This window comes from Procambarus clarkii, chromosome 61 (genome assembly GCF_040958095.1).
Source record: "Procambarus clarkii isolate CNS0578487 chromosome 61, FALCON_Pclarkii_2.0, whole genome shotgun sequence".
NCBI lineage: Eukaryota > Metazoa > Arthropoda > Malacostraca > Decapoda > Cambaridae > Procambarus > Procambarus clarkii.
Genome location: NC_091210.1, coordinates 17,293,924 through 17,313,923, shown reverse-complemented (window position 1 = coordinate 17,313,923; position 20,000 = coordinate 17,293,924). Strand labels below are relative to the sequence as shown.

Below are 20,000 nucleotides of genomic sequence, written 5' to 3'. Positions count from 1 at the left end.
CAGGAAGCTGCAGACAGGTTTATCCCCGTCCAAAAGGAGAAAAACGAAAAACAACAGATAAACCCATGGTTCAACCAGGAATGTAAGGTAGCGAAGCAACTTGAGTAAATGAACATGGAGAAACTACAGAAATAACAGAACACCAGAGAGCAGTGAGAGATACCAGAGGGCCAGAAATGAGTACCTCAGAGTGAGGAGGGAAGCAGAGAGGCAGTTTTAAAATGACATCGCGAGTAAAGCCAAGACCCAACCAAAGCTGCTCCACAGCCACCTCAGGAGGAAAACAGCAGTGAAGGAACAAGTGATGAAGCTGCGGAAAGAGGAGAACAGATACACAGAGAATGACAAGGAGGTGTGTGAAGAACTCAACAAGAGATTCCAGGAGGTCTTCACAATAGAACAAGGAGAAGCCCCTGCACTAAATGAGGAGGTGGCAAACCAAGCAACCTTGGAGGAATTTGACCTCACCAGTGATGAGGTCAAAAGGTGTCTGCTGGAGCTGGATGTGACAAAGGCTGTTGGGCCTGATAGAATCTCACCATGGATACTAAAGGAAGGTGCAGAAGCACTAAGTGTGCCACTCTCTATGGTGTATAACAGGTCACTGGAAACAGGAGACTTACCAGAAAGTTGGAAGACAGCTAACGTGGTCCCAATATACAAAAAGGGTGACAGGCAAGAGGCACTGAATTACAGGCCAGTTTCCTTAACTTGTATACCATGCATGGTGATGGAGAAGATCGTGAGGAAAAGGCTCGTAGAGCATCTGGAGGGAAATAACTTTGTAACGCACCACCAGCATGGGTTCAGAGATGGTAAATCGTGCCTCACAGGTTTAATAGAATTTTATGACCAGGCAACGAAAATTAGGCAGGAAAGAGAAGAGTAGGCCGACTGCAATTTCCTGGATTGCCAGAAAGCCTTTGACACAGTACCCCATAAAAGGCTGTTAATAAAGTTGGAGCAACAGGCAGGAGTAAAAGGGAAGGTGCTCCAGTGGATAAGGGAGTACTTAAGCAACAGGAAACAGCGAGTAACGGTGAGGGGGGAGACATCAGAGTGGCGAGATGTCACCAGCGGAGTCCTACAGGGCTCAGTACTTGAACCCATCCTGTTTCTAATATATGTAAACGATCTTCCAGAGGGTATAGACTCATTCCTCTCAATGTTTGCTGATGATGCAAAAATTATGAGAAGAATCATGACGGATGAAAATAGACAGAGACTACAGGATGACCTCGATAAACTGGAGGAATGGTTTTGAAAATGGCAGCTAAAGTTCAACTCAGGAAAGTGTAAGGTGATGAAATTAGGCGAAGGGAGCAGGAGGCTGAACCCAAGGTATCATCTGGGAGGGGAAATCCTGCAAGAGTCAAATAGAGAGGAGGATCTGGGGGGTTGATATCACACCGAACCTGTCCCCAGAGACCCACATCAAAAGAATATCATCAGCGGCATATGCTAGACTGGCCAACATAAGAACTGCCTTCAGAAACTTGTGTAAGGAATCTTTCAGAACCCTGTATACCACTTATGTAAGACCAGTCCTGGAGTATGCAGCTCCAGCCTGGAGTCCATACCTAGTTAAACACAAGACAAAGTTAGAGAAGATTCAGCGGTATGCCACCAGGCTCGTCCCGGAACTGAGAGGACTGAGCTACGAGGAAAGGCTAAAGGAGCTGAACCTCACATCCCTGGAAAACAGAAGAGTAAGGGGAGACATGATAACCACCTACAAAATTCTCAGGGGAATTTACAGGGTGGACAAAGACAAACTTTTCAGCACGAGTGGGACACGAACAAGGGGACACAGGTGGAAACTTAGTTCCCAGATGAGCCACAGAGACGTTAGAAAGAATTTTTTCAGTGTTAGAGTAGTTAACAGATGTAATTCATTTGGCAGTGATGTGGTGGAGGTAGACGCCATGTACAGTCTCAAATGTAGATTTGACAGAGCCCAATAGGCTCAGGAATCTGTACACCGGTTGAGAGGCGGGACCACAGAGGCAAAGTCCAACCCTAGCAAGCTTAACTAGGCGAATACAACTAGGTGACTACAAAAACACAAGACCTCAGGGCTAAGTGGACAGCGCTTGGGAGTCATAGTCCTAATGTCCTAGGTTCGATTTCGGGCTGAGGCGGAAAAAACGGGCGGAGTTTCTTTCATCCTGATGCACCAGTTCACCTAGCAGTAAATAGGTACTTCGGAGATAGACAACCGAAACAATTGCTTCCTGGGATGTATGTGTGTGTGTGCCTTTGTTAGAAAAATAAATGTAGCAGACATATTAGAGAGCATATAGATTGTTTAGAAAGGCAGGGTCCAAGAGCTATCAAGTCGATTCTGCAGGCACAAATAGTATTTACAAATAGTAAATAGACACACACACACACACGCGCTCGCGCACATAACGAAACACAAACAGCGCCAAACTAGACAGGTTCACCATCAAAGAAACAACAGCAAGGGCAAGCCGCTAGAAATAAGCACTATAAAAGAAAAAGTCAGACTGCAACAACTCAGGCGGTGCACTGCAGCCTCACCAATATTACACAAGTTCTCAGCACAGTGGTAATATCTGTCGGCTAGAGGTGCTGGCCCAGGTTTTCCTGACAGCTCCATTTTGTCGCGGAAGTCAGCTGGCTTGTGACGACGGACTCCAACACATAGATTGACGACTCTCTTAGCCAGCTGCCACAATATTTCCCTTCCGGAGCGGAAGGTTTGTTCCTCGTTTATATAAGGAATGGACCGGCAGTATTACCAAAGCGTTGCCACATAACAAGAAACTGGAATATTTATCAGAGCTCGTGGACGCTACGTTCTCCCAACTGGTTGCCATATGGGTAAAATATTTCTAAAAAATATTTATCTTTGCAAATTTAAGCAAATATTAATTAAGTGTTTATTTTTGTTTTAGTTATTTGATCCGAAATCTCCTGTGTTAATAATATAGTTACTTCTACTGGTAATTTGAAGTTATTTAACTTCAACTGTCATATATATATATATATATATATATATATATATATATATATATATATATATATATATATATATATATATATATATATATATATATATATATAAACAAGCCTGAATGGTCCCCAAGACTATATACAACTGAAAACTCACACCCCAGAAGTGACTCGAACCCATAGTGCCAGGAGCAACGCAACTGGTATGTACAGGGATGCCTTAATCCGCTTGACCATCACGACCGGACAAAAGGAAGTGATAGCCGAAGCTATTTGAACCACTTCCCCGCCAGCACTCGGATGGTAATCTTGGGCATAGCATTTTATCAAATCACCTCATTCTTTGGGGCACACGTGAGGAACACAAATGCAAACAAGCCTGAATGGTCCCCAGGACTATATACAACTGAAAACTCACACCTCAGAAGTGACTCGAACCCATACTGCCAGGAGTAACGCAACTGGTATGTACAGGGACGCCTTAATCCGCTTGACCATCACGACCGGACAAAAGGAAGTGATAGCCGAAGCTATTTGAACCACTTCCCCGCCGGCACTCGGATGGTAATCTTGGGCATAGCATTTTATCAAATCACCTCAATCTTTGTGGCACACGTGAGGAACACAAATGCAAACAAGCCTGAATGGTTCCCAGGACTATATACAACTGAAAACTTACACCCCAGAAGTGACTCGAACCCATACTGCCAGGAGCAACGCAACTGGTATGTACAGGGACGCCTTAATCCGCTTGACCATCACGACCGGACAAAAGGAAGTGATAGCCGAAGCTATTTGAACCACTTCCCCGCCGGCACTCGGATGGTAATCTTGGGCATAGCATTATATCAAATCACCTCATTCTTTGGGGCACACGTGAGGAACACAAATGCAAACAAGCCTGAATGGTTTCCAGGACTATATACAACTGAAAACTCACACCCCAGAAGTGACTCGAACCCATACTGCCAGGAGCAACGCAACTGGTATGTACAGGGACGCCTTAATCCGCTTGACCATCACGACCGGACAAAAGGAAGTGATAGCCGAAGCTATTTGAGCCACTTCCCCGCCGGCACTCGGATGGTAATCTTGGGCATAGCATTTTATCAAATCACCTCATTCTTTGGGGCACACGTGAGGAACACAAATGCAAACAAGCCTGAATGGTCCCCAGGACTATATACAACTGAAAACTCACACCCCAGAAGTGACTCGAACCCATACTGCCAGGAGCAACGCAATTGGTATGTACAGGGACGCCTTAATCCGCTTGACCATCACGACCGTACAAAAGGAAGTGATAGCCGAAGCTATTTGAACCACTTCCCCGCCGGCACTCGGATGGTAATCTTGGGCATAGCATTTTATCAAATCACCTCATTCTTTGGGGCACACGTGAGGAACACAAATGCAAACAAGCCTGAATGGTCCCCAGGACTATATACAACTGAAAACTCACACCCCAGAAGTGACTCGAACCCATACTGCCAGGAGCAACGCAACTGGTATGTACAGGGACGCCTTAATCCGCTTGACCATCACGACCGTACAAAAGGAAGTGATAGCCGAAGCTATTTGAACCACTTCCCCGCCGGCACTCGGATGGTAATCTTGGGCATAGCATTTTATCAAATCACCTCATTCTTTGGGGCACACGTGAGGAACACAAATGCAAACAAGCCTGAATGGTCCCCAGGACTATATACAACTGAAAACTCACACCCCAGAAGTGACTCGAACCCATACTGCCAGGAGCAACGCAACTGGTATGTACAGGGACGCCTTAATCCGCTTGACCATCACGACCGGACAAAAGGAAGTGATAGCCGAAGCTATTTGAACCACTTCCCCGCCGGCACTCGGATGGTAATCTTGGGCATAGCATTTTATCAAATCACCTGTGCAAATTATATAAATAAGTGTAATACACTCTATAGTAAATCACTTCTTTTCTTCACCTTAAAAGTACGAAAATGAGTTTTGGAGAACTCCTATTTCAATTAAGCCCTGATGCTAAGAAAATAGTTAGAGGGATAGAAGCCCTAAACCAGAAAATAATAAATACAGAATACGCGGTCATATTCAATGAAAAAAAAAAAAAAAAAAAAAATATATATATATATATATATATATATATATATATATATATATATATATGTATATATATATATATATATATATATATATATATATATATATATATGCGAACAAGCCTGAATGGTCCCCAGGACAATATGCTATATATATATATATATATATATATATATATATATATATATATATATATATATATATATATATATATATATATATATATATATATATATATAAATATATATAAATATATATACATATATATATAAAATATATATATATATATATATATATATATATATATATATATATATATATATATATATATATATATATATATATGTGTGTGTGTGTGTGTGTGTGTGTGTATGTGTGTATTGTGTTACATGTAATCAAGTCGACGTACTCACCATAGACGTTGAGAGTGACGGGTCTGGAGAGTTTGGGATCAGTGTTGACCTGGCACTCGTAGATACCAGAGTCCCTAAGCTGGGCTGATGTCACTACCAGGGTCCACTGGTCGCTGCCGGGACTGTGGACCACCTGCAGCAATTAGAGATAGACAGGCATGGGAGTAGCTCAAGCAGCACCTCACCTGCACAAAGCCCCCTCATCTGAGAATATAAGGCGAACACTATCAGTTTATTCAGTTACGGTCTATTATATGCCCGTGCCACCTCTTGGGTGGCTTAATCTTCTTCAATCAGTTAATTCAACCTATCCTCTGATATGGGGAAGTGAATTATCAGGGGAAAGCGCCGATCCATTACGACTATATAGCACTTGGAAGGGGTCAGAATAAAGATTTGGGATGGGACGGGGGAAAGGAATGGTGTCCAACCGGTTATAAAAAAACGTTAGTTTTTTTCCAGTTCACGATGAGAACATCTAGACTTAACACATAATGCGTTTTCTCAGTAGATTTACACTTTTTGGATCAAACCTCAATTTATGAATTTAGATTTATTCTATAAAAAAAATCCCGATGAGTGTTAAGAAATACATATGAGTGATGAGTACCTGGAACCTGTCGTCAGCCGAGTATGTGTGGTGGCCAGTAGTCAGGATGTGAAGGTCTCGTCGCCTCAACCACGTCACCTGCAGTAATATTTCCAAAGTTTAGATATAATCAACACTATATATATATATATATATATATATATATATATATATATATATATATATATATATATAGTTATATATATACATTTATAATATGTATTTATATAAATAAATATATAATATGGAATACAAAATGGAATACAATCCATTTTTTTGCTTAAAAAATTATACAAAGTTATACAATTATATATCAATTATAAAATTGTTGAGAGAGGTTATACTAACCTCTCTCAACACTAATTTCACCGAGAAAGACGCCCAAACTTTACTTGCGAAAGATAACAAACCATCTAGTTAGGGCTTATAAGTTCATTATGGACGTTACCTGATATGAAGGTAAGAGATTGAGTGGATACAAATATTCTAAGTCCTAAGGGTGATGAACGAGATTCTGCGACGGCGCTAAAACCAAGGAAATTGGCGTTTGCCTTTCCATTTGACAATTTCAGCATAGTAGCGAAGGAGGACCTGCTGCATGGGTAACAGCTTCTCCTCCATATTGTGCTACTCTGGTTTTTCGCCCTGGAGAGGACACTTCGGCATCGACAACCTGAGCGCAACTTCATAGTCTCTCGAGACTATGGAGTTGCTATCTATTACCGGGCGCTTGTTAATTACCCTTGGGACTCAGGACGTGTGATGCAGTATTTGTTTCCAATCAGTCTCTTACCTTAATATCAGGTAACTTTCGTAATGAACTTATAAAGATTGGTGGGGTGGCTGTCATGTTTAGCGTAATCATCCTGACTCCTCCTGATTATATAGGAATATATGTTGTCATGTCTGTCAATTTATATTCAATTTCCTTAACGAAACCCGTTCATATAAGCCATCTTAGCGACACACGTCAGGCCCATTAAAATTGTTCATTAAATTTGTCGAGCAAATGTTTCACCTTCATCATTAAAGACCTTGAAAACCAAAGCAAATATTCGTGTTAGAATAATGGTTCGAATTATTTCGGTTATATTCAATAACACTTCTTAAAAGGAATGAGTGCTTCACAAAAATACATATATAATAATAAAAATAATCAATGTTGAGGTAGTAGTGCGTGTCTACAGCAAGTCATGGAGACAGGAATTCGACACCATTGTATGGACTCAAACTTTAAACATTATACCGCTTCGATATTGGTGATTTCCATTTTCATTTACCAGATTGGAAGATGGTGAATATACCTACCACAATAAAAGTATGGGGACATGTTTACCATGTAAAAGTTGGAATGTCGGAATACCAGCTCGTTGACTCCCAAATGTGTTCAGTAGAAGAACTGTTTTTGTCACTTTTGGATGCGCAGTGTGTGTACTCACCTATTTGTGCTTACGAGGGTTGAGCTCTGGCTCTTTGGTCCGGCCTCTAAACTGTCAATCAACTTATGTACAGGTTCCTGAGCCTACTGGGCTCTATCATATCTACACTTGAAATTGTGTATGGAGTCAGCCTCCCCACATCACTGCCTAATGCATTCCACTTGCCAACTACTCTCTCTGGTCCCTCTCTCTCTCTCTGTGTCTCTCTGGTAAGGCTTGGGACGGAAGTAAGATCCCACCATACTGACTCATTATTTTCACTTAACATTACGTGATCTCAGATTGCATTGACCAGCATGGTCTTCTGATGGATGTCATACTTTCTAAGCTTTAGGCTGTTGTAAGATGAAAGCACCTCAGATAGTAGATAGTAGATTGATAGTACATAGTATATATGTCCCTCATTAGATGGGACATCTAATGAGGAAATAAAAAGTATGATGAGGATCGATGCCATCAATCAACCTTCCATCTTCCTTAGGTTCGTGCTTTTCTTGTCAAGGATCTCGTCAGTGGCGTTTGGGCCGAGATGTTGCTGTTTAGAAAACACTGTTTAGAAAACAAGAAATGGAGACGGGACATTTTGATCCCATGTCAGGATCCTCTTGCCTTGAGAGGAAGAATGGCTGCTATGCTTATATAGTATGGTCTGGTGAACTGGGAACGGCTGCGTATGGTTATTTAGTATGGTCTGGTGAACTGGGAACGGCTGTGTATGGTTATATAGTATGGTATGGTGTACTGGGAACGGCTGCGTATGGTTATATAGTATGGTCTGGTGAACTGGGAACGGCTGCGTATGGTTATTTAGTATGGTCTGGTGAACTGGGAACGGCTGCGTATGGTTATATAGTATGGTATGGTGTACTGGGAACGGCTGCGTATGGTTATATAGTATGGTCTGGTGAACTGGGAACGGCTGCGTATGGTTATTTAGTATGGTCTGGTGAACTGGGAACGGCTGCGTATGGTTATATAGTATGGTCTGGTGAACTGGGAACGGCTGCGTATGGTTATATAGTATGGTATATAGTGAGGGGCCTCGTAGCCTGGTGGATAGCGCGCAGGACTCGTAATTCTGTGGCGCGGGTTCGATTCCCGCACGAGGCAGAAACAAATGGGCAAAGTTTCTTTCACCCTGAATGCCCCTGTTACCTAGCAGTAAATAGGTACCTGGGTGTTAGTCAGCTGTCACGGGCTGCTTCCTGGGGGTGGAGGCCTGGTCGAGGACCGGGCCGCGGGGACATTAAAGCCCCGAAATCATCTCAAGATAACCTCAAGATATGGTCTGGTGAACTGGGAACGGCTGCGTATGCTTATATAGTATGGTCTGGTGAACTGGGAACGGCTGCGTATGGTTATTTAGTATGGTCTGGTGAACTGGGAACGGCTGTGTATGGAAGCGACAGATACTTAAGTGTAGTAAACTAGAACTGCGCTTTCTCTGCCCAGTTATGTGCAGCAGTTCAGGCGGACAATACAATTTAAATTAATGGATTCTGTTTTATGTCATCATATAATCATTCTGTAAGATCTTTGATTTGTTACATCAACTACGTGTTTTGATTACCAATCTGTTATCTCAACATATATTTTTTCAAACTGTGAATGGAACGATCGACGAAATTGTTATATTCGAGCAAAGGGAACCTCAACCTGGTAATCCTGTGTTGAACCCCTTGTTTGGTGAGGTATTTTTGAGGGAGGGAGTTGTAGAGAAGCTAATTTGTAGGGAATGTTTTTTGTGGCCACATCTCTGTGTGAGAGTCTGAATGTACCGAATTGGGGCGGTTGAATGCAGTTTATTTTTAATAATATTGATGCAAGACTGAATGGTGGTGAAGGACTGAATGGTGGTGCAGAGTTGCATTGTGGTGTAGTGATCAGTGATGGTGTAGACGTGAATGATGGTGTATGTCTGAGTGATGATATATGGGTGAATGTTGTTGGACAAAATAGTGTTGGTATAATGCTGAATGGCTGAGTAGAACTGAATGCAGGTGTAGGACTGAATGCTGGTGTAGGACTGAATGCTGGTGTAGGACTGACTGCAGGTGTGGACTGAATACTGGTGTGGACTGAATGCAGGTGTAGGACTGAATGCTGGTGTAGGACTGACTGCAGGTATAGGACTGAATGCTGTTGTAGGACTAAATGCTTGTGTTGGTTTTACTGCAGGTGTAGGACTGAATGCTGGTGTTTGACTGAATGCTGGTGTGGATTGAAAGCTTGTGTACGACTGACTGCAGGTGTAGGACTGACTGCATGTGTAGGACTGAATACTGGTGTTGGACTGAATGCTGGTGGAGGACTGAATGCTGGTGTAGGACTGACTGCAGGTGTAGGACTGACTGCAGGTGTAGGACTGACTGCAGGTGTAGGACTGAATGCTGGTGTAGGACTGACTGCAGGTGTAGGACTGACTGCAGGTGTAGGACTGAATGCTGGTGTGGGACTGACTGCCGGTGTAGGACTGAATGCTGGTGTTGGAATGACTGCAGGTGTAGGAGTGACTGCAGGTGTAGGACTGAATGCTTGTGTTGGACTGAATGCTGGTTTAGGACTGACTGCAGGTATAGGACTGATGACTGAATGCTGGTGTAGGACTGAATGCTGGTGTAGGACTGAATGCAGGTGTAGGACTGACTGCAGGTATAGGACTGAATGCTTGTGTTGGACAGAATGCTGGTGTAGGACTGAATCTTGGTGTAGGGTAATATGGTCTCTTGAACTGAGTGATTGGTATAGAGGTAGTGAGTGATGATTAGTAGTACTAATCTAAACAATAGTGAAGATTACATACCTATATCTGTTACATGCGTTACATGTCACGTATTGATTGCCGTAAAATTAAGAATATTTCTCAATATATTTGTATCCCTTTCATATAATCAAGCAATAATATGTTAATTATTCTACATTTAAATTGTGTTGTAACTCATGTTATTTCATTCTGTAAACTCTTGCATAAACTGAAGACTTTTTCTCTGCCCACCTGAGGAGAAAAAAACTGAAAACTAAACCGGGTAGGGACTTTATTGTTGGGAAAAAAACTCATGGTAGGGTGAACAGGTTCGAGGTTGTGTAAATATTGAATATGCATGAGGGTGGGGCTGACCATCCTGCCAGAAAAACCATCACAGACATGACAGAAAGTGTTACACAATTTTTGTTACGGATGATTGACCGGTTCCGTGAACCATGTGTCACACTGTTGCTGGAGTATACTCATCTAGTGTTACTGCCTTCTTGTTTTACTCTGGTACTGTCGGCCTGTGTTACTGTGTTACTGTGGTACTGTCATCCTGTGTTACTGTGGTGCGGTCTTCCTGTGTTACTGTGAAACTGTCTTCCTGTGTTACTCTATTTCTGTGTTACTGTGTTACTGTCTTCCTGTATTACTGTGTTACTGTCTTCCTGTGTTACTCTCTTTGTGTGTTACTGTGTTACTGTCTTCCTGTGTTACTGTGTTACTGTTTTCCTGTGTTACTGTCTCCCTGAGTTACTGTCTTCCTGTGTTACTGTCTTCCTGTGTTACTGTGTTACTGTCTTCCTGTGTTACTGTCTCACTGTGGTACTGTCTTCCTGTGTTACTGTCTTCCTGTGTTACTGTGTTACTGTCTTCCTGTGTTACTGTCTCACTGTGGTACTGTCTTCCTGTGTTACTGTCTTCCTGTGTTACTGTGTTACTGTCTTCCTGTGTTACTGTCATCCTGTGTTACTGTCATCCTGTGTTACTGTCATCCTGTGTTACTGTGTTACTGTCTTCCTGTGTTACTGTCTCACTGTGGTACTGTCTTCCTGTGTTACTGTGTTACTGTGTTACTGTCTTACTGTGTTACTGTCTTACTGTGTTACTGTCTTCCTGTGTTACTGTCTCACTGTGGTACTGTCTTCCTGTGTTACTGTGTTACTGTTTTACTGTGTTACTGTCTTCCTGTGTTACTATTTTTCTGTCTTCCTGCGTTACTGTCTTACTGTGTTACTGTGTTACTGTCTTCCTGTGTTACTGTCTCACTGTGATACTGTTTTACTGTGTTACTGTGTTACTGTCTTACTGTGTTACTGTGGTACTGTCTTCTTGTCTTCCTTTGTTACTGTCATACTGTCTTCCTGTGTTACTGTTTTACTGTGTACTGTCTTCCTGTGTTACTGTCTTCCTGTCTTCCTTTGTTACTGTGTTACTGTCTTCCTGTCATCTTGTGTTACTGTGTTACAGCGCCGTCTGTTGTACGTAAGAACAACTCATACTATACTAAATATGTTACGATTTAATTTCAATGTTTCCAATTTCATTGATAAATTGAATTTTCATAGATTTCGAATTATTTTCATTTTTATTTAATTATTTTGTGACACTGCGTTGGAATTGAGCTTTGTTGTTTACCATACCGTTCATTTCAAGAGTATAGTTTATTTTTTATTTCTTCATTGTTTTTCATTTCGTTTTTAAGTGTTTTCTTATATATCAGTGATGGGAACATCAGATCATTTGATGTTCCCAATTTTCTGATGGAAATATCAGATCATTTGGGAATTTATCAGACGAGGGAGTGGAGAATGCTGGCGAGGACGAGGGGACAGAAGTGGGGGATTGTACTGAGGACGATGGGACAAGGGAGGGGGGTAATGGTGGGGAGGACGAGGGGACTGGGGAGTTAGGGATGGTGGGGACTAGGGAACAGGGGAATGGAGAATGATGGGAAGGACAAGGAGACAGGAGAGTGGGGGGATGGTGCGAAGGACGAGGGAACAGGGGGAGAGGGGTATGATAGGGAGGCCGGGGGGTTGGGAGATGGTGGAGAGTACAAGAGGACGTTGGAGTGGGGGATGGTGGGGAAGACACAGGAGAATTAAGAAGAATCTTAATTTTAATACGAATCATACAATAAAACCTAACATTAAAACCTATAGGTAGTGCCACGCTAAATGTTGATGGAAATGTTTCTTAAACGCCTTCACTCCTGAACCACTTACTCTAATGGCCTGCTATTCGAGAATTATGACTTAGGGAGGTGGCGCTCCTCTAGTCCCTCTGGAATGTGGTCGTCAGTGAGGAGTGGCGAACTTAATTACATTTTTTGACATTTTTTTAAATTTTATCCTATAATCTTTGATAGGTTGGATTTTAAATTTTTATAACTTTTATATAGAGGGCCTATTTGGTAAGATAATAATCAACAAAACATTCATCCTAACACACATCAAGTGATATACTCAGCTTGATGAGTACTTGGGTTCTCGGTGAGTACACGCAGAATATTTTCTGCGTAAAACCTTAATAGTTCTACATAGGTTGATAGTTCTTGGGCACAACATGAAAAGAAAATAAGCTAAGCTACTACCCGATTGATTGATAAAGATTTAGCCACCCACGAGGTGGCACGGGCATGAATAGCCCGTAAAGCTACTACCCATTATGACATGAACCACTGTGGCTGGAATAAACACGTTCCACTTATTCCATTTTATAGCATCCCATTTCAGACACAGCCACCATCACTCCCAATTTCCTATTATTCCACGCTACTCTCTGAATAGTGTTAACTTTCATTAAATCATGAAAAGTTTTCCGTATTTGTCAGTATACTTGGTAAATTTAATTTTCATTTTCAATAACATGAAAATAAACATTTCGTTGAAAATAATATGTTTATGTTCATTAACGTGCTATTTTCCTGTCAAACAAAAGAAAATCCCGCCGCAGCTCGTTAAAGCGGTTGAGGATAGCCGCAGTTTTAACGAGCCTGGTCTGAGGACAAGTTGGCACTGTGCGTGACTGTATATGAACTTGGCCTTCACTCAAGCCAGCATCATTCTCTTCACTCTTGCCTCCCTCCCTTCAGGAGTACTCTACCTTCAATCAACACTCTGTTCCTTCTCTTCCTTCCTGAAGAACGCAATCCTGCACCACCACTCCCTCCTTTCCTTCAGAGAAACCTAAGTTTCCAGGAACCTACACTTCCAGGAACCTAAGCTTCCATCACCATTTTCCAGTCGCCTCCCAGCCTCTGGGCAGAGCAGACATGAGGTCAGGCGCTCCTTGCCACAGTAGTCAGGCCGCACTCTCAAACATTGAATATGATCTCTTATCAATAATGCTCACTCGCTGTTCCTCGCCATAGCGTCCCCATCCCACCATAACAGGTGAAGGGAGCCTTGCCGGCAATGCCTTAATAAGGTTTTTTATAGAAATGTGAAGTTTGCTTGTGAGAGTGACAAAACTCTTAAATAGGCTTAGCTAGAGTCTCAGAACCAGTTCTCTTAGGCAGGTTTGAGCCTATAGGTAGGAATAGTACAGTGAGAACAATATAAGACTTCCAGGAGCCTACCCTTTTTGTAACACAAAGCAGTTGTACAATTGACTGAAACCTAAAGCACACTAGCTGTTACACTGGTGTGTATGTGTGAGGAGTTGTGGGTCAACCCAACCACAGGCCCATACCACCGTCTGTTTACCCAAGAGAGACTGGTGATCACTTAGGGTGGCAGCCCAGGCCCTATTATACTGTGCTGTAAGAACTATTCTCTTCTGGCTTACTCAAACCTCAGCTGTTAGTCCTATTCGGAGCCGGCAAGAGCGCTTTCCCCCCTCAGAGCAGGTTTGTCTAACTATTGGCAGAGATGACTGTTAAAGGAACGCAGCCTGTTCTGCTATTTGTCATGTTAATCCTCATCAAATGGTATTAGCCAGGAATCAGGCGAAATTACTTCAACGAATATCGCCTGATGAACCACTTATGGAGGAGGTAGCTGCTGGACCATCAGGGCTCTCCACCAACACGACCAGTGACACTCTCATCCCACCACACAGTGATGAGTTTGTGACGGTGTGAACTAGAAACTAAAAGAGAAAACAATGAAAGCATAAGCTTGTTGACCAACAGGGTGGATGAACTCTACTAGCACCATAGAGCGAGTATATGCGTCTGGCGTTCTCCAAAAACATAGCTATAGCTGACAAGATTGTTTGGAACAAGCAGCTGAGCCAGAGGAATACACCTGGCTCTGTAGACCCGCTACGTCCACAGGTCAATTCCCCTATGTGAACGTTTTAAGAAAAGCTGAGCATATTGTGGATGATCTTCTGCAAGGAACACTATGTGGTGTAAAACTCCCCCTTTCAGATCATCCATCACGAAAAAAGAAGAGGGCTAAATGCCTCGTCTACAGATACCATCAAGAGGATCCACTAGATTGGGCCTATGTATTAGATGGAGTACACAGAGCAAGGAGAATGTTTAAGACTAGTAAGCATACCAAAAAAATAGTAATAATCTGGAACAAATCTGAACCACCACCCGACCAGTATTGGTTTGGCGGATCGTATGCGGTCCACCAGCAGGTTCAGGATTCAGAATGAGGCAGACAGACCCTGTGGAGTGTTATTGGTGCTATGGCAGCCAGACCCTGTGGACTGTTATTGGTGCTGTGGCAATGGGTACGCAGCTAAGCACAGCTGGTGCACACCCAAGTGTGTTCTCTGTTCCGGTCCTCATGCATTGATGGACTACCAATCTAAGAAGACCTGAGACCAAAGAAAGCTGGACCAGACACCAGAGCACAGTAACAGCATGAAGGGACCAATCTGAAACTGTGGCTCCGTCAAAGCCGCCGCTGGAGGCTTACTAAAAAGTGTTTACTAACCACTAAAAAGTGTTTCAGATGTGGTAGGGAAGTAGCAACCATTTGGCATCCAGACGCTACCAAACGACCAGCCTCCCTTGGCACCAGGAGGCAAGGTGCCCGCGACTCAACAAGCGCCTACTGATGCCAACTCTAGTACTGGTAACTCATTCCATAGTGGTGACAGTACCAGGAACGCCCCTGACGACACCCAACACACTGATGCCAGTTATTTGTTATTTGGTTAGTAGAATAAACCGTAGACTACTATGGGCACAATATAAACTTTGTGGCTTGTATGAACTACCAATATCGTCTCAGATCACTTAGGCCTCGTTCACTCGGCTGTCCATACGGTCTCCGGTCTCATTCGCGTTCTGAGAGTGACTTAGAGCTGTTAGCCAGTGAATTGCCTGAGAATACATGATTGCCTTCATCTCAGTGTAGCTTCGATTCTATCCCCTCTTCAGCCAGCAGCGACTCAGTACCAAACATTCTATGACTCAGGACACTGTGACTCGCAGATGACACTATGTAATAAGACACCTAGAACACTGTTTATGTAGGACAGACATAAATCTATATAATAATAATAATAATAATAATAATAATAATAATTCATTGTCTTGGAGGACAGGAAGCCAGAGTGTAGATGTAAATATTTATGTATGTAGGGAGAAGGGAAGGGAATTATCAGGGGGAAAGCGCCAAGCCATTACGACTATATAGCACTTGGAAGGGATCGGGATAAGGATTTGGGATGGGGGGGGGTGAAGAGATGGTGCCCAACCACTTGGACGGTCAGGGATTGAACGCCGACTGGTATGAAACGAGACCGTCGCTCTACCGTCCACCCCAAATGCTTGGGTATGTAGAATTAATTAGCGTTTTAAAAGCACTATTATCACCTCTACAGATCTCTAACCCTGTCCATGGAGGACAGAAAACAATGTATATATTCTGGTTAGCACTGTAAATGTGTGGACACGTCTGTGGTAGAAAATAATATCTATGAAAAATAAATCACCATTTACTTCGCACCTTAGCTGTCTTCCTTTACTCCCTTCCTTCAAGAGCACTCTAGCCTCCGTTACCACTCCCGTTATCAATCCTTTCCACAGACTCTCTTTCAGTCAATTCTCCAAAACCCCAATTGGAGATCGGGACATCATTTCGAAATTGATTTCCTAGACGGCCGCTAAAACCATTTTGGAAGTCCCTCAAGAAATAATCATCTTCTCAGAACGAGCCTTCAATAGTAACTATTTTTAAGGGAGCGAGGCGGTACGGATGAATCTGGTATTGGTATTTTCTTGTGATAAATACTTTCCTTAGAGACTTTTTTGAGGTTTTTAATCAATATATTACATGCTGTCTGTGGTTGAAGTTTGTTACTGTTCTAAATGCTAATTTATGTTGAGGAATTATGTGTCTTAGGTAATGTTTAGTCGCTAATCCCCAGACGCATTACTGTAGCCGACATATGAATAAATTTGTGATTAATATTGTTATTGGGAGTTCCTGCCTGCCAACTGGACTATAACAATAACAGTTTTGGCCGAGTATTCCTGCAGGTTTATAGACTTTTTGTTTAAAAGTTAAGATTCAGTTTACATTTTTATATGTATGACAAGGAACGTACCTTTTACTCTGCTCTCAATTTGAAAATTATTTATTCGTAAATTTATTTGAGTGGTCATTATATTTCCAAATATTATGTAAGATTTAATGGCGAATTAAATCATTTTCAGATTTAATGGTGAATTTGTTAGTAGTGACCAATATGTGGGCTTTCTTGAGTTCAGTATTTACCGTGTTCGTTAGGATAACTCAATATTTGAGGAAGTAAAGGTCGTTGTATCATCAGGAAAAAGTATTGGTTTGAGGTGTTGCGTGACATTTGGGAAGTCTTTGTTGTATAAGAGAAAGGGGAGTAAATCAGGTATACAACCCTGTGGAATAACAACACAATTGGTTGTGTGAGAGAAGCAACGCTTGTCATCAACATTACCCTTCGTGTTACTCTATTTTCATTAAAAATTTAAGTTTCCGATGTCAGGGAGAGGAAGGCTGTGTTTTAAGCTTCTCCAAGTCCCTCTTGGCTAATTACTCTCTTACTCCAGAATGCCGTCCACAACAGTTGCCTAACCCCGGGCACCTATTTAACTGTTAGGTGGACAGGGGCATCCGGGTTAATGAAACGTGTCAAACCTTTCTGTACTGCCTGAGGATTGAACCTGGGTATTTCGATTGAGAGCCGATGGTGTAGACCACTGTGCTACAGGGCTCACAGCATCTTAAGATGCTTCAGGTTATCTTCAGATGATTTCGGGGCTTATCGTCCCCGCGGCCCGGTCCTCCACCAGGCCTTCTTTTTGTTATACACCCCCAGGAAGCAGCCCGTTGCAGCTGCCTAACTCCCAGGTACCTATTTACTGCTATTATTACTTTATTTTCCATTGCACAATGTAATATACCTCTCTCATCACTCCATTCTACAAGATGCTAATTGCACATATCGAGTTATTTCATGCTGGAATAGAATTCTTCCTGGTCGACTTCATTCTCGGTTTCACAATTTGTTTCATTGACCAATTTCTTTTTCAATGCAGAATTTTATCCAGTGTTCAGTATTCCTTTTGTAAGAACCGGACAACAGATTTCTGTTTCGTTGCGCTTCTTTATGTAACAACATCAGCTCTAGTCACGCTGGTCACCCGTCAGAAGGTGGACACTCATGCTGGATGCAGCAATCCAATCACATCCGTCCCAATGTCCCTAGACACCTAGCATCCAACCCAGGGAAGGAACAACTCTCGTAAATAATTTTGAGTAATGCGACTGACGTGCTGCTTGAAACTCCCTTGGCTGACAACTTCTATTCAGTTCCTTGTCTCTTGTACCCATGACCTGGCAAGCAAATTGACCATTTTTTCTCTTGTTGGGGGGGGCTGAGTCCGCGAAGAAAATTAACAACACATATGCACATCCACACACAGTTCATTTAGCTCCTGTCTATGAAGGAGAGACGAGAATGTAAAGTATGCTGGTAGGCATTTAAATACACTTCAGTCACCTTCTCAGTAACTCATTATACTGTATGTTATTCAACAGATCTCTAAACCTGTTCATAGCAGACAGAATAAAATGTATATATGCTAGTTAACATTATTAATAAATGGCCACTTCTGTAGTAAAAAAAATAACATGTGTATTGTGAGTTTTGCAAGTGCATTAATCTATATGTGGCTATAGGACATAACATATGCTCATGGATGCACTGTGTCAGATAACATTGAATATTGGAACAACTATTTTATCATTACTATATAACAACTATACTTACTATATTATAACAAGTATTGGATTGAGAATACTAAACAAATGTGTGATTCAATATGAACGCGATTTGAACGTCATCTGACACAGCCCCGTGTGTGTGTCCATATGTTTCACAGATGTGCATGATAAGTTCTCTTTCACCGGTAATCTAAGCTGATAACTGTGTCTTTGAAGTATTTTTCCAATGGCGTAATTTCACGAGAGATGATCAGCTGAGCTTACTTAACTGGAGCCTTACAGATATTTTGCACACAAAAAGTAAATACTGATAATTTTATTTAATTCTTATACCGAATGTCTATTCGAAATTTAACCTAAGGGGAAATTTAACTAATCGCATTACTTCATTGTTTACCAATAAATGTTTTCGAATCAGGAGGATTAGATGAAACAAATTTAACCTTCAACCGGGACAGAATAGGATGTTTAGTATATCAAAGGTGAGAAGCTTAATCAATGTATGGGTGAGTAGAGGTAAATCTGTCACATTATCTTATATGTCAGGCACATAGCTCATCTCTAAATACGAGGCTGGAGCCATTTCTCGTGAGAAATCAATGGAAAGGAAAGGCGTAGTTGATCTTCTTAAATGCGTATATCGTGCACCATAAACAGTGCCACTTTTTGCATCAGACCCAGCGAGTATCTGGGAATGTTTCCAAGCAATCACACACTGCTTTAACCCAAGCCACGCCGAGTGGCTTCGTGGGTAGATCTGTCTTGACACGTGTCTTCTTATCTCAAGGACAAGGGCTTAGCCGGATCCCAAGTTGTCTGATCGAGGAGGTTCAGGCATCTTAACAATCCTTCTAAGTCGATTAGACATCTCCTTCGTGCTCAAGATCAGAGTCACATAGAGAAGATGCCTGACCACTTCTGAATCCTCACTCAGTTCTAATTTCTACAAACGTGTGGTAAAAAGATACATTAAAGAACAAATTATTATGTTTCCAGCCACCAAGCCTGAAGCCGTTGCTAACTCTAGAGGGACTACTAAATCCAGTAATGTGTTGTATGTATGAAATTGTGAATGCTGAACTAAATGTGCTTTTCAAGAAGCGCAGAGAAAATAATAATCCTTGCACTAGTTCAGTGCTGGGGACGACTGCAAATGCCCAACCACTTGGACTGGACGGTAGAGTGACGGACTCGCTTCGTGAAGGTCGGCGTTCAATCCCTGACCGTCCAAGGGGTTGGGCACCATTCCTTCCCTCCCCCCCCCCCCGTCCCACCCCAATTCTGTATCCTCACCCCCCTTCCAAGTCCTATAAGAACCGTAATTGCTTGGCGCTTTCCCCTGATAATTCCCCTCCCTCCGTCCCTCCCTCCCCGCAATAATGGCTTGTATCTTTAATACTCACAGACATTGTGTAGTGGGCTTTTCGTTAACTGTGTGCAGGTGAAAAAATATAATTATCTCTTATCTGTTGCCTTCTGTCAGATAAGTGATGCATGTATAGTATTTGTGTTTTTCTTTTTATTTGTAAAAAAATAAACATACAATACACATAAAATATA

General features: G+C 42.1%; 1 protein-coding gene across 1 annotated transcript in view; it reads right to left on the bottom strand.

Moving 5' to 3' along the window:
* LOC123774453 (uncharacterized) overlaps window positions 1-20,000 on the bottom strand; it is a 116,686-nt gene that overhangs the window by 8,668 nt on the left and 88,018 nt on the right. Inside the window, exons 4-5 of the mRNA XM_069307944.1 lie at window positions 6,097-6,174; window positions 5,487-5,619 (exon numbers count right to left, since the gene is read on the bottom strand). Of these exons, the coding sequence (XP_069164045.1) occupies window positions 5,487-5,619; window positions 6,097-6,174 (211 nt within the window). The remainder of the gene's footprint in view (window positions 1-5,486; window positions 5,620-6,096; window positions 6,175-20,000) is intronic.